This window comes from Coregonus lavaretus (genome assembly GCF_964263955.1).
Source record: "Coregonus lavaretus genome assembly, chromosome: 8".
Lineage (NCBI taxonomy): Eukaryota > Metazoa > Chordata > Actinopteri > Salmoniformes > Salmonidae > Coregonus > Coregonus lavaretus.
The window spans coordinates 25,962,330-25,978,301 of record NC_139995.1 but is presented as its reverse complement, the minus strand read 5'-3'; the positions used below and the strand labels follow the sequence as shown (position 1 = coordinate 25,978,301).

The 15,972-nt window shown below is 46.8% G+C and overlaps 1 protein-coding gene across 1 annotated transcript in view; it reads left to right on the top strand.

Annotated features, from left to right (window-relative positions):
- The window catches only part of LOC311133638 (draxin-B), a 46,611-nt gene that overhangs the window by 16,241 nt on the left and 14,398 nt on the right, over nucleotides 1-15,972 (top strand). The window contains exons 2-5 of the mRNA XM_084167164.1: nucleotides 1,439-1,958; nucleotides 8,688-8,830; nucleotides 10,227-10,344; nucleotides 10,483-10,575. Of these exons, the coding sequence (XP_084023290.1) occupies nucleotides 1,463-1,958; nucleotides 8,688-8,830; nucleotides 10,227-10,344; nucleotides 10,483-10,575 (850 nt within the window). The 5' untranslated portion in view covers nucleotides 1,439-1,462. The remainder of the gene's footprint in view (nucleotides 1-1,438; nucleotides 1,959-8,687; nucleotides 8,831-10,226; nucleotides 10,345-10,482; nucleotides 10,576-15,972) is intronic.

Sequence of the window (15,972 nt, the reverse complement as noted above, 5' to 3'; positions counted from 1 at the left end):
TAGCCCACAACAAGCCCAACACAGGCTAGCCCACACCAAACCCACATCAGCCTAACATGGGCTAGCCTACACCAGCCCAACACAGGCTAGCCCACACTAAGCCCAACAGGGGCTAGCCCACACCAGCCTAACAAAGACTAGCCTACAACAGCCCAGCACGGGCCATCCCACACCAAGCCCAGCTAGAGGGGGGCTAATTCAAATATTTGGGGGTGTGGTTTGCACACAGTTCTTTTTGTGCAACCGTTACTGGTGTCGTTCCGGTTCAAGTGTTCTGTTGTGTGATTCCAAAGCATGTTTTATCTTGTACACTGCCAATGATGAAGTCTTTAAAAATACTTAAGTACATGTGACATAGGAGAAATGTAACAGTTTCTCTTGTGAAAATATATGTATGATAGTAACAACATTGTTGTTTTTTTGATACAATGTATCACGTTCCCTAAATACCTTTAAGGCTTAAATTATGCAATTTAGGCATTGAATTACATTTTTATAAATAAATTATAAATACATTCCTATTAAATAGCAAAGGTGCATTGGCCCAAGGTGGGAAGCCTACATGGGGCCAATATGTTAGCCCACATTGTGCCAACGTAGGAATTTTTGCTGGGAAAAAATTTGCTTATTTTCGGCAAGGTGAGGGCTGCCCTCACCAGATATGGGCAGCCTACATGGGTCCAATATTTTTGCCCACATCGTGCCAATATGGGCATGTTTGCTGGGAATATTTCCAGCAAATCCTACTATACCAAGCACCTTTTAATCAACCAAGTGCAGTCAGTGCCATTAGTCCCAGAGCCTACAGGTATACAAGGCTGTGATGGAGAACGGCTGCAGGATCTCATGATGAAGAGGATGTTCCAAGGCCACAGACAGACAGGGAAAGGCATTTACAACACAAGCACTAAGGGGCTGCCTGTCTCTGTCTTTATAGGCTCCTAAAGAGCCACTGCAGCTTGAGAGGGTAGCCCAAGAGGCTGATGATTACTGCCAGGACTGATGAGTGCTGCCGTAGCACAGCATCAGGGATGGCGTGAAGGGGTGAGGAGGCTATGATATGGTGGAACTGAGTGCTTCTGGGAAAAAAGGACAAGGGAACAACGTGTACTGTCTGGGGCCTTCAGAAGATTATAGTCTGGCTGCCTTGTGATGGATGCCATGGCAGAGGTTCAAAGCCACAGATAGTCACAGAGAGATATCACACCAATCAGCTGTGACCGGATGTTTCACCCAAGAAAATACTCTTATGTAGGGAAGAGCCTAGTTTGTCTACATGTATTTGAATGAACTCTGGACTTGCTGAGAAGTATGGTGAGGGTATGGTCCATAGTGTGTCTGTGTCATCATACCGTAACTGCTTCTGCCCATCCTCTCTTTTCTTGAGTAAAACGTAGCATATAGAATGAGTGTACTGAAATCTGTTGTATTTTTCCAGCAGGTGGCGCTGTGCTTATAGGCAATGACTTCCTCTTGGTGTCTGCCTCTGGCTCTCCTGGTCTCCACCCTTGCCGTTTCACACAGCGCCGAGACCGGCTCCACACACGCCAAGAGGAGATTGGCACAGCCCTCGCCAGGAAATGGCAATGCCCTCCAGTACCCTGAGCAGGGCTTCCTGAGCCATGGGCACGGCAGGGAGCGTGAAGGGGGGCATGGGGGCCAGGGGGCCCGCAGTGCCAAAGCCAGTACTGGGGCTGGGCTCCTCTCCCACAGTCCCCTGCACCCCGCAACTCGACCTGAGGATGATGGGACTGGTCTGGAGGGCCTAAGCCCGGTGAGACTGGAGATGGGCCCTGGAGGCAGGGAGAGGGAGAAGGGTCACGGGGGCTTCAGGAACCCATCTCATGCTCGGGACAACCACCCTCTGGGGCCACGCAAGGGGAGGGGACAGGGACATGGGCACCACTTTGACCACAGGAGACATGGAGGTCGGAGAGACAAGGGTCGGCACACTAAAGGTGAGTCACCAAAGGATCTAGGGTTATCAGATAATGAGCCGTGAGCCTGTTTGGGATTAGTTCTGTTTACATATGATACATATGATTGTGAAAGAGCCCAAATGAAAATATAAAGTGACATATAATTTGAAAGCTACAGCCCTTGTCTTTTTGGAAAGGGTACACCTTGATGTTTATTGTGAAGCAATGCACTTCCTTCTCCATCCACAATACCTTGTATGCATCCTCCACATGTGCCATTGATCTGGCTCATCGTTTACAATAGGAAAATAAGTTTCCTCACCTGTAAATAAATAAAAACTCCATAACTTGAAAGCCCTGATTGGTAAGGTCATTTTAAGATGTCAGGCTTGAAAATCCGCTCAGCCATTTTGGCTAAGTGACTCACTACCCAAACCAGACACAACTGGTTTCAAGTGGCCAAGAGACGTCATGTGACCTCCTACTGCTATCAAGTGCAGGGGTTCTCAAACTGGGGTCCGAAGACCCGAGGTCCTACAGGGGGTCCGCGGCCAGATCTCAATTTTTGTTTTTTTAAAGAATATTATTAGCAACAACAGATTTAACACATTTTATTCCAAGGGATCCATGGAATAGATTTCATGGCAAAATTTGTAAAATTGCAGGATATTAGCTTTAATGCTGCACAACAACAAATCTCTCTGCCCCATGACAAAATGTGTAGACCTGCAGGAAATTAGCTTGAAAACTGCAACCTTTTTTCTCCAATGCCAAGGGGTGGGCCTTTAAAATGTTCCTTCCCAGGGCCCGAGACTTAGTTCGCCCGACCATGCACTTCTGAAGTCATAGTAAAACTCCTTGTATGCTATTTTATCTCACTCGAGTTATGAGTGGGTCCCTGATGAATTTACTATCACAAAAGGGGTCCCTGGCCCCAAAAAGTTTGATCAAGTGGACAAAGTGGGAATCACAGGGGACATACAGTACCAGTCAAAAGTTTAGACACACTCAATGTACACCTACTCATTCCAGGGTTTTCCTTTATTTTTACTATTTTCCACATTGTAGAATAATAGTGAAGACATCGAAACTATGAAATAACTGGTAGTGTACAAAACATTAGGAACACTCTGCTCTTTCCATGACATAGACTGACCAGGTGAATCCAGGTGAAAGCTATGATCCCTTGTTGATGTCACTTGTTAAATCTACTTCAATCGGTGTAGATGACAGATTAAAGAAGGATTTTTAAGAATTAAGACAATTGAGACATGGAATGTGTATGTGTGCCATTCCGAGGGGAATGGGCAAGACAAGACATTTAAGTGTCTTTGAAAGGGGTATGGTAGTAGGTGCCAGGCGCACCGGTTTGAGTGTGTCAAGAAGTGCTACGCTGCTGGATTTTTCACGCTCAACAGTTTCCCATGTGTAACAAGAATGGTCCACCACCCAAAGGACATCCAGCCAACTTGACACAACTGAGGGAATCATTGGAGTCAACATGGGCCAGCATCCCTGTGGAACGCTTTTGACACCTTGTAGAATCCATGCCCCGACGAATTAAGGCTGATCTAAGGGCAAAAGGGGGTGCAACTCAATATTAGGAAGGTGTTCTCAGTGTATTTACATCATTGGATAGGAAGAGACTTCAGTTTTCTCATCATACAGTACATTCGGAAAGTATTCAGACCCCTTGACTTTTTCCACATTTTGTTACATTACAGCCTTATTCTAAAATTGATTGAATCAATCTACACACAAAACCCCATAATAACAAAGCAAAAACATGTTTGTAGACATTTTTGCAAATGTATATAAAAAAATACAAATAAAAAATATTACATTTACATAAGTATTCAGACCCTTTACTCAGTACTTTGTTGAAGCACCTTTGGCAGTGAGTACAGCCTCGAGTCTTCTTGGGTATGACGCTACAAGCTTGGCACACCTGCAGATCCTTTCAAGCTCTCAGATTGGATGGGGAGTGTCGCTGCACAGCTATTTTCAGGTCTCTCCAGAGATGTTAGATCGGGTTCAAGTCTGGGCTCTGGCTAGGCCACTCAAGGACATTCAGAGACTTGTCCCGAAACCACTCCTGCGTTGTCGTGGCTGTGTGTTTAGGGTCGTTGTCCTGTTAGAAGGTGAACCTGGAGCAGGTTTTCACCAAGGATCTCTCTGTACTTTGCTCCATTCATCTTTCCATCGATCCTGACTAGTCTCCCAGTCCCTGCTGCTGAAAAACATCCCCACAGCATGATGCTGCCACCACCATGCTTCACCGTAGGGATGGTGCAAGGTTTCCTCCAGACGTGACGCTTGGCATTCAATCTTGGTTTCATCAGACCCGATAATCTTGTTTCTCATGGTCTGAGAGTCTAGGTGCCTTTTGGCAAACTCCAAGCGGGCTGTCATGTGACTTTTTACTGAAGATTGGCTTCTGTCTGGCCACTCTACCATAAAGGCCTGATTGGTGGAGTGCTGCATAGATGGTTGTCCTTCAGGAATGTTCTCCCATCTCCACAGAGGAACTATGGAGCTCTTTCAGAGTGACCATCAGGTTCTTGGTCACCTCCCTGACCAAGGCTCTTCTCCTCCAAATGCTCAGTTTGGCCGGGCGGCAGGCCCAGCACCACGAGGGGGCAAAAGGGGGCAATCCCCCCTCAGTTTTGTATCCCTATTCTGTCCCACAATCTGCTCCCTCTGTTATGCCCAACCAATTTATTTTGTATGCTTCATTCATGCAACTCCCTTGCACGCATCATACGTACGTCATACATATTTTACCAGTTGAAAAAAACGATAGAAGGGCGGGGTCAATTTGACCGTTTAGGTTTACTTTCAACGTTTCGTTCTACTGGATGGAATTTCGCTTATGTTAACAGTTAGGTAGGTAGCTGATAGCATGATGGATATTAGAAAGTGGCTTCGCCAGGGCACAATGGCAGCATAGGATCAAAGCGGCAGGGAGGGGGAGAAGCCTGCCACAGAGGCCAAGGCCGCTGAGCCGACACTAAGGCACCTGCGCAACAGTCTTGCAGCCTGGTGACATAGGAGGTAACCAACCCGAGGAGGGGCCTGCAGCCGCCAAGACTGAACCTAGCAGCAGCACCGCCAGGATATTATAAGCACCGACGCCTCCGTTAGTGCCTGACGACCTCGGTGATGAGGAACCAGCGCAGGTTTGTCTGGGGAAATACCCAACCCGCTTGTACTGTGGGAGAAAACTGGCATTTTGTATCGCATGGTTCAAAGGCAGAGAGTGGCTGGAATATTCCTGCAGGGCAGATGCAGCTTTCTGCTAGCCTTGTCGAAAATTTTACATCGGCTCCAATGCTAACGCCGATAAGGCATTCACCCAAACTGGATATAATAACTGGCGACATGCCATTGATAGCAACAAGGGACTGGGGAGGCACGCATCAAGCAAAGAACATTTGAAATGCATGGTACTTTGGACAGAAGGACAAGCAAGGAATGCACAGAGAGCGGAGATTTCAACACTTGTGAATTCCTCACACCTTGCAAAAAATTGATATTTGTCATCGATTGTGGACATTGTGGCATTTCTTGCTGTCAACGAGCTTCCTCTCAGGGGAACTTTGGATGCGATGGATGGAAGAGGGGAGGGGGGCGGCGGACTATTCCTGGTGATGTTATATTATACGCTCAGGAAAGACAAGGAACTTGCTAGTGCCTTAAGCACAATTCCCTGCAATGCCACATACACATCTCATGACATCCAGAACGAAATAATTGGGCTCATGAGTGAGGTAGTCACAGAGGAAATTGTGAAGGAAGTAGGTGATTCATGGTACACACTTAAAGTGGATGGGACTAAAGACCCAACCGGGTGCAAGAACATTTCAATTGTACTCCGTTACGTGGGCGAAAACAACCGTGTTTGTGAGTGGCTACTGTCAATGGCAACGAGTAAAGAATGTGATGCTTTATCGCTGACTAACTTGGTCCTGTCAGAGCTAACATATGTTGGCCTTGGCACCGAGAAGATTCTTAGTCCATTTTATGATGGGGCCAGTGTGATGTCTGGTAAACATGGGGGCATGCAAAAGGTAGTACAGGACAAGCTGAAATGGGAAGTGCCATATGTGCATTGGTTTAACCACCAACTGCATTTAGTCATAGTGCACGCTATGTCCTCAGGGTGAATTGTATGACTTTTTTAATGTGTGTTTCTCAGGAAACCAACGGTGGCTGCGCAATATATGGGAGAGAAACTGAAACAGTTGCTTGAGCAGCAATGGACTGGTCATCTGGCCACGGTGAGTGTCATTATAAAATCTCTGGACAGCATCATCCACCTGCTCAGAGAAATCGAGAGTACCCGCACCTACGGTACAGAGGTGCGACTGAGGCTGTGGGCCTATTTAAAGCTGTTTCCGAGCCGAGCTTCAGATTCATTGCCTTCATGGTCCCCAAAGTCCTCAGCCTGCTCGACCCCCCTAACAAGTTACTTCAGGCTGAAGCAACTGATCTGTACACTGGCATCCGAGTCGTCTGCAGTGCCCACAATTGCGTGGAAAAACTGCGACGTGACAGTGAGTTTGATGAGTTATGGTAGAAATACAAACACACGGACACCCCCGCTCCAAGCAAACGGCAAAGAGTAGTGAGTAGTAATCTGAAAGAATATGTAGTCGAAACAACAATGGGCCAGCAAGAAGAGGATAATGAGAAGGAGTGCAAAATACTGTTTTTCAGCACTCTGGATGCTGTACTGGGAGAAATGTCAGCAAGATTTAACGAACGAAACAGCCAACTTGTTGAGGCCCTGTGTGCCTTGCACCCAGATAATGAAACCTTTATGGATGTGGAAAAGGTGAAACCACTGCTGGACTTAATCTCAGGAGACATTGTGGAAGCTGAGTTTACTGTCGCACGCCAGTTTCTACAGACTGAAATCGTCCGATCTGGAGGAGAAAAATTGACTATGCAGAGCATTTTGGATAGATACTCCAGGCCTCTAACGGCAATGCCTACTGTGATGATGGCATTTAAGCTGGGATTAACATTTGGAGCATCCACGGCAAATTGCGAGAACTCTTTTTCAACATTGAAAAACGTATTCAGTGAGCACAGACGGAGCATGTTGCACAGGAGGAAAGCGCAGCTGATTGAACTGGCATTTGAGAGAGATCTTACAAGCAAATACCGTGGGGATTGGAACGAGAGGCTGCTGAGGAGGTTCAACATAGCATCAAGGCGGATGCAACTCTTTTGAATCTGGGTAAGAACAGGCAGCCTGGCTGGGCTTGTATTATTTTGTTATTTGCTAGCTTTTGGAAATGCGTGGCAAATGTCAGAAATAGGCGTAGATGTGATTTTCTTAATTGGCGTTGCTGCCAAGTTTACTGCTTGATTTCTGTGATGTGATTGGATTGGAAATGTTTGGTTTATAATATAGTCAGATTGTTTTTAATGTTGTTTTATATGGTAGAAGAGGTGCTTTGCATTACATTGATGAGGGTGGGCAGACCTTGACCAATGGTTGAGTAACGATGTAGCTATAGTGTTGCCATAAACAACTCATTGCTATGGAATACTAATTTCTCTGTTATTATACACTGCGTAGTATGGCACTCTTGTGGGAAGACAGCTTGGTAGCTGCGTCCAAGCTGCATTGTACTGACAACTGTGGGACCTTATATAGACAGGTGTGTGCCTTTCCAAATCATGTCCAAACAATTTAATTTACCACAGGTGGACACCAATCAAGTTGTAGAAACATCTCAAGGATGATCAATGGAAACAGGATGCACCTGAGCTCAATTTCGAGTTTCATAGCAAAGGGTCTGAATACTTATGTAAATAAGGTATTTCTGTTTTTGATTTTTTATAAATTTGCAAAACTTTCTAAAAACCTGTTTTTGGTTTGTCTTTATGGGGTACTTCGTGTAGATTGATGAGGGAAAATTTTAATTTAATTAATTTTAGAATAAGTCTGTGACATAACAAAATGTGGAAAAAGTCAAGGCATCTGAATACTTTCTGTATGCACTGTATGTATATCATTCCTGTAAGACAAAAAATGAAGGCATGGCACATTGTACAAGCCCTGCGCTTTTAAAATGGCTGTGTTCCTATGGGAATTTGTACATGTTTAGAGCTCCACCATTAAAACCCTCCCGTTGTCCTAGGGTCAAAATGACCCGCCACTGTGTTGAACCAACTTTATTTAATTTGTATATTTTTTGGATAATTTGTGAGAAGGAGGCAGTGATACTTTCTTTAAAGTCTCACTGCCTCCTTCTCACAAATGATCCCCCAAATATAAAAATTAAATAAAGTTGGTTCAACACAGTGACGGGTCATTTTGACCCTAGGACAACGGGAGGGTTAAGTAAAAGATCTGACCATTTGTTTGGTTTTTTAATACATCGTTTTGGGACAGTATTTGGTGACATATTTTATCTCAAACCTAGACTTTCAAATCTCTTACTCCCCAACATTTGACTTGGCTCTGTAATAGTAAAAAAAATTCTGACACCTTTATCAGAATCCCACAGTTTTTACCTTTCTAACAGTACTAAACATGCGTTTACAATATACAATATTATGCGTTGTTTAGAAAATGCCACCAGAGGGCGCCATGGTTTAAGAGGTTAAGTGTGAAGTTGACCTTATACTTAAAAAACTAAACAAAACTGCATTTCCTTGTCGACAGGGAGAAATCTTCTCAGGTGGATATGATCATGTCTGGTCTTTCCTCTCCTCCCCCACCCCTGTTCTGTCCATCCATCCTTCCTATAGGTTTCCTCCCTGAGCCTGAGCTAGGCTCTGTTCTGAAGGAGGGATCTGTCTCCTCCGCCATCTTTGGTTCCGGCGCCTCTGCGTTTACCATGGTGATGAGCGAACATCCCCCAACGCTGCCCCCAGCCTCCACCAAACCCCAGGTACCCCATAAAGACATATGAGTGCTTATTCAAAACAACATTGTCTATTGTAATTCAGTGTTGTAGGATTTGTAGAGCTATTCATGGTAAAGAAAGAGTCCTATTTGAAAATACCTAGGCTCCGTAATGGGCTTAATGTATCACATAGCTCATTGCTCATCTCAGAGAAATGAGGAGACAGGCTTTTTAAATTACCTATCATCTCTCCTTCACTTTCTCCCAGAATGCTGCCTGCCATCACAATTATCACTCACCCGGATAGATAGATAGATAGATAGATAGATCCCTTCCCTGCTTCTCACTTATACAAATGCTCCCCCTCTTCTATCCTCCCTCTATTTTTCTCAGGATGCTATTAAACCACCAATACACTCATCAGACTGGTAAATAACAGTACTCAGCCAATGTTGAGGTCTGACTGACTCCAGGCTGGTGTTCTGTGGTGCCTATCCCAGGTCCATAGTTTCATAGTTACTGAAGCCCTGTCTGGCTTTACTGGCCCCTGTGAGTATTTGATGTCTGGACTGTCTGACTGCTTGGTATGCTGTTTACAAGCTGCCAGAGAGCATTGGATATTGTGTGCATGTCTTTATTCAGGAGCTGTCAGATACCGGCCTGCAGTGGAAATGATAGCCTCACTTGGAGTGGACCTGGGTTCAATGACACAGGGACGCTGCGAGAGTTCTTAATTAACGTTCGATCCCGGCTGATGGCTAAATGAACAGCCAAGCACTAGTATCCCACCGCCATTCATCTAATTGATGTTCCTCAATGTTTCCTCTGGGTGAGACGAAATGAGCTGGGATCAATGTGCACAAGGAGTCTGTTTGGCACAGACCCTTATTTCCTGATAGATGTTCTTCTCAGGTCCATTCTCTCTAGACATCCCATGGAGACCTCTCAATGTCATATTGACTTCATTATAACCTGCTATTATTTTGTCAACACGGTCCAGAGGAAAGGAGTTATGTAAAGAGCTTCGTTGAAGTTTATGACATCAGTTTTGGCTAAGTAATCCTCTGAGGAGTTTTATTCAATATTGACTCATGCTTAAATTGCTTTGGTTCAGGGTGTGATATTGAAGGACATTGACATACCGGTAAAATCACAGCTGTGTGAAAGTGATTCACAGGCCTTCTACTCTGACCAGTAGTAACACTGTTTAGTACGATGCATGTATGCTGCCTCAGGGCCATAAACAGTGCAGTAGGAAGCCATGTCCTCCGAAGCCCACTGATTGCCTGTAAAGCACTCTGGGCTGTGAAGTCCTGAGTGTCCACAACTAACAGGCCATTTTATCTGCCAGGTGTCTGTTCACATCCTCCCCAACAGAGACATACGGGAATGTAGTTATAGACTACTTAAGTGTGGCTATAATATTTTCTCTGCATTACAGAAGTCAGGCCACAATGTGCAAGGAGAGGTGATGCCCACTCTGGACATGACACTGTTTGACTGGACGGACTACGAGGACATGAAGCCAGTGGATGCCTGGCCATCCTCCAGGAAGAAAGGTCAGCACTTTCTTCAAATACACATTTAGTCATCTCAGTTTGAGAAGATACAGCTAATATTAATGTTGGTTGAAAGTCACACATGAATAAGTGTTCACTCCCCCAAAAATCCTAATGATCCCTTTGCATGTGCTGAAGACAAGCGGCGCAGTAAGAACCTGAGCAGTGGCAACGTGACGGTGGACGCTGATGCCATCGAGCCATGTGACCACCACTTGGACTGCCTCCCAGGTCAGTGACTAAACTGTCCCCTATCCACTTCTCTGCTGACCCCTGACCCTTGACCTCTGGCCACTCAGGTCATCGTCTCATGAAAGCTCATTATGATAAAGGCCATGTGATGGTCGAAACATTCGCGTTTGAATTTACAACTGAAAGTCACTTTTCTTTGTGATTTCACCTCCGCCACACTGTTGGTAGATGAAGTGCAGTCTTCCAATCTGAGAGACTATGAGGGACAGTCTGGCTGGCATGAGTAGTGTTTGAAGCTGACCCGTGTGATGTGGTTCTCTTTCAAATACTTGTTTCAGTATCTCACTATGGGGACATACCTTCGGGTGGCGGAGTCACAGGAAGCTCCAATAACACGTCTGTCAAACACAGACAGGAAGCGTGGCAAATAGTGGGGAACCACACTCCTTATAAAATGCCACGGTAACACCCTCTACTTCATTATCAGTTTCTTCCTTCCCACCCTCTACTTCATTATCTGTTTCTTAACGGAGAACACAAGCTCTATCTATCTCTCCTCAGCACGACATGAACCACTGCTTTCCTGCTTAACTGTTCACAGGGGACCCGTACAGGACGCGTTGCCTAGCACAGGATAACAGCTTCGCATTGCATGAATTGAGCACACTTACCCAAAGGAAAAGTTTCCTTCACAGTTTACAGTCAACACTAGCACCACACGGCTAGCCTTCGCCCCAAAAGCCCACTTAGCTAACTTCTTTGTGCTGCTTTTTTCCCACCACGGTGAAAGAGAAAATAGACTTTTAATATTTGGTTAGCCCATGCTGCAAGGCAAACCTAGCTCACCAAAGAGTTATGCCACATATTTTTTCTTCAGCTAGCAGTATGCTAGCAATTAGCCCACGAGGTGAATGCTGGCTAGCTAATGCCAGGACTAGCTAGCTATACGGCTAAGCGTCAGCCAGCACAAGCATAGCCTGGACCCACTAGCCAGAGCTATGGCTACTACTACCCCTGCACAGGGTGAACCCAGCAGACCTCTGGCTTGCTCGTGCCCATGCGGGTCCTACATGTCAGGGAGGGACACACAATACCATCTGTGTTGACTGCTTGGGAATGGAGCATGTTCAGGCCGCTCTTGCTAACCTCGAGTCCTGCAAGCATGGCAAGGAGTTGCCTAAGTCAAGTCTCAAAAGTAGGGTGAGCCAGGCTGCCCATCCCGAGGCTCTTCTTCCTCCCAGCCTTCAGGCGAAGAGGCAACCCAACAACCCTGAATGAAACCAGCTGAGCTGAGGTTATGTACGGTCTCCTCCCGGATTTCCACCCGCTGTTCAACAAACTAGCAACAGGGAAGGGAGACAAGGGGATGTACGAAGAGGAGGATGACAGTATTCTGCACCATTTCCACAAAGAGGATGAAGAAGGGGAGGAAGACCCCCCTGGGGAGGAAGGGCCCCTCTCTCCCAGTATGGAGTACGGGCTGCTCCATGTGTACAAACGGGATGCAGCCAAGCTCAAGATTGAGTGAAATGCTGAAAGAGACTGAATCGATTGGAAGAGACTTCCATCCTGTACCGTCCCTGGGAAACAGGATGTCCCCGCGATTCCAGCATGCTTGGCTGAGGCCAAACACAACTGGGAAAAGCCCCTGTCGGGCAAGGTCCCAGCTAGGGACTTTGCTGCCATGGACATGCAGGGTATGGAGGAGCTGAGGTTCTGCAAACCCCTCCAGTAGAACCTTCTCTAGCTAACCACCTCCACCCCAAACACGGTGCCTGCTCCCTTGCCAGCATGTCTCTCCCTGGCCTGAATGTTTATCTTCCTCCATCCTCCAAAATGTGTATGTGTAGGGTGGAACTTCGCAGGACAGAAGGCGAGACTTTCAACTTCTGCCTGCCACATAGACCCGGGCCTCATCACGGTCCGACGTCCCCTGCAACGAGTCCGCGTAACTTCACGGCAGGACGAGGGCAGTACACTGGTGCCAGGGGCTCCGAACCCCCACCGTCGCAGCAGACTGCGAGGTCTCAGAGCAGAGGCAGGTCATGGGGCAAGCGGTCCTTCATTGCAGCCGCTTCAAAGTCCCACCCCGGCGATTACCCTGGAAGGGAAGTGGGGGCAACCATCCTGGGGTCTGTTCCCAGCGGCAAAAGGGAGCAGGGCACAGCTCACATGGTGTCTGGCCCTGCCCCCTCTCGGGCAGAAGGTAGACTTTCCACCTCCCCCCACAAAGCAGCGACCCATCGTTTTGTGTCCACGCACAGTGAAGACGGAGGGAGCCCACTTTCCCACCGAGTGTCCTCCATACTGTAGCTCTCCGCTTGGCACACATGCACTGTCCATCCCTTGGCAAACCCCCATCTTGGACATACAGGTCCTCAACAACTATCTAAGAAAGTTCACGTTACATATGCTTACGCACAACGTGCTGTCTCCCTCCATTTGGCAAGGCGATTGGTTCACTACAGTCAATCTGCAGGACGCTTATTTTCATATAAGTATTCTGCCAGCACACAGGAGATTTCTCGGGTTCGCCTATCAGGGCACAGCCTATATCTCGCTGTCCCCTTCGGGCTAGCACTAGCCCCTCGGACATTCAGCATGTGTGTAGACGCGGCCCTAACTCCCCTGAGATGCAGGGGACTCAGAATATCTGCCTACATAGATGCCTACCTGCTCTGCTCATACATACAGGAGCAGGCAGTGAGAGACACAGCTCTCCTTGTAACCTACCTCACAAAGTTAGGTTTCAGGATCAATCAGATAAAAAGCTGTTTAGTGTCCACATAAGAAATAGAATTTCTGGGCTTCGGACTGAATTATTTTTCTTTCCGGGCCACGCTATCAAACAGGCAAATCACAACGCTTCGCCAGTGCCTTTCCATGTTCAAATGGGATCATAAGGGTTCATTGGTGTTGATGGCCTCCACCATCTCAGTAGTTCCGTTGTGACTATTGAGGATGAGAAATGATCAGTGCTTGGTGTCTGCTCGACGCCTGTGTCCCCACTGTCACCTCAATCAGAGGATTACAGTGACCTCACCTTGCGTGGTGGCTCTCCGCCACTGGAGGGACCGCTCTGTCTTTGCTGGAGGCACTCCACTAGGGGTACCTGACTACAATCTCTGCCTGTCATATAGGCTTTGACAATAATACAGCGGGAAAACACCCCCTGATTTGTCATTTTATGAAGGGCACGTGTCGCTTATGCCCAGTGTCCAAGCCATTAGTCCCATCGTGGGATCTACCTATTGTGCTTGAGGTAATTTCACAGCAACCATTTGAGCCGCTGGAAAGCGTAGGAATGTGATATCTCTCATTTAAAACTGCATTACTTTTAGCCATTACGTCCGCAAAGCGGGTGAGTGAGCTGCACGCACGGTCAGTCCACCACTCGTACCTGCTATTTGCCCTGGGGTTATCAAAGGTTACCTTACAACCTAACCCTGCCTTTACATCTAAGGTTAGCGGTGCTTACAATTGCCTCACTTTGGAGTTGCTAACCTTTCGCCCACCGCTTTTTTTCTGCACGGAAGAAGAGCATCTCCATCACTTCTGTCCAATGTGCACCTTGCGCATCTACATGGCAACGACGAGAGACCTACGACAGAGCGACCAGCTCTTTGTCTATTGGGCTCTGTAAGGGCAGGCCCATTTCTAGCCAGCGTCTATCCCACTGGATATGGAAGACTATTATATCGGCTTATAATAGCAAGGGTTTACCACCTCCGGAGGGCTTGAGCGCCCACTCCACCAGAGGTATGGCTGCATCATGGGCACTATTCAAAGGCATCTCTATCCAATAGATCTGTAATGCGGCATTTTGGGCTACCCCTCATACCTTTTATGAGGTTCTACCGACAATAATAATATGAGTGAAGTATAATATGAGTGAAGTATCTCACTACGTTTCCCTTCACACTGTGCGTAAGGATGAAAACATATGCTTGATAATGAAGTAGAGTGTGGGACCGTGGAGCCTTATAACATGTTGACCTGTGTTTTGGCTCACTGCCCCGCAATTTACTGCTTGTTTCTACAGCACCAACTTGCGAGTTGGTCATCTCCCGCTCATATAGTGTATGTGCAGCCAGGATCCATACGATGAGCAAGTCGTCCGCTTTCTCTCTGTTTGCCGTACTGGTGTGTGACTCGGGTGTGTGTTGCTTGTGTGTTTGCCATTTCACTGGATGTGCTTGTTTCAGGAAGCGGGGTGCGGGCTGTATTTACGAACCCACTGTAGCTTATAAAAAACTTTTAGTAAATTCCTGTAAACAAGAGAGACACAGAAGCCCAGCTAGCCTGTAGTTTCAAATGGAGGTTGCTAACTAATCTTTTCAAAGCTGCAGGAGCTGTGCTTATTTTGTTCTATTCTGGGACAATGTGGACCATCCAGACTTTCAATGTAGCAACTGTTTGCTTGCATTGGACTACAGGGGCGAAGTGGCTACTCTTAGCAAACAAGTAGCGAATTTACATAATCTACTGGGGAATCCATGTCCACCTACTTTTTCCTCTACTCCAGTTGCTGGATGCCGCTCTGGTGGGAGTGTCGCTGCCGTGTCGTCTCTCCACAGCCGACTGGCCGGTGCTCTGCAAGGATCCCTCCCCGAAGGGGTCTACCCCTTCCCTGGAGAATGGAGTTGGTAGGATGCTTCTGGATGTTCCTATTCTTGACCCTACCAACCAGCCATGGAGGCACATCATGGATGTCGAAAGAAGCGACCTTTGGCAATAGGGGCCTCCTTGGCGGTGGGAAGTCCGGACCAGATAAAGACTTCAAACAGCTTCGCCGCCCTGGATCAAGAGGTTCCGGCACCTTCATCCCCTGTTCTGTCTCCCTTGCCGGTGGCTTCTACAGGAAATGACATTTCGCTGGTTATGGGAGGCTTGAACCGGGTGCCAAGAGTTGCGAGCATGTGAGATTCCGCCTCTCACTAGTCCTCGACGGGTCTCACAAATCATGCGAGACGTAGGAATGGGCGTATTTCCTCTCATCTCGCCGGCTGTTGTTTTAGACAGCTCTATGGTAGGAAATGTCTTTGTTCCTGGACCAAAAACTCTGTGCTACTCCAGAGCTCGAATACAGGATATTACTAGGCTGCTCCCTACCATTCTACGTCAGCACACAGAGATTGATGCTGTTGTAGTCAAAGTGGAATTTAAAGACATTAGGAATGGTAGTTTGGAACGGCTGAAACAGGATTTTGAAGAACTGATTGTATCTCTGTTGCATTACAACCTGTAATTTAAATGGATTTTTATTTGGATTTCATGTAATGGACATACACAAAATAGTCAAAATTGGTGAATGAAATGAATGAATAAAGAAATTACTTGTTTCAAAAAATTCAAAAAAATAAATAACGGAAAAGTGGTGCATGCATATGTATTCACCCCCTTTGCTATGAAGCCCCTAAATAAGATCTGGTGCAA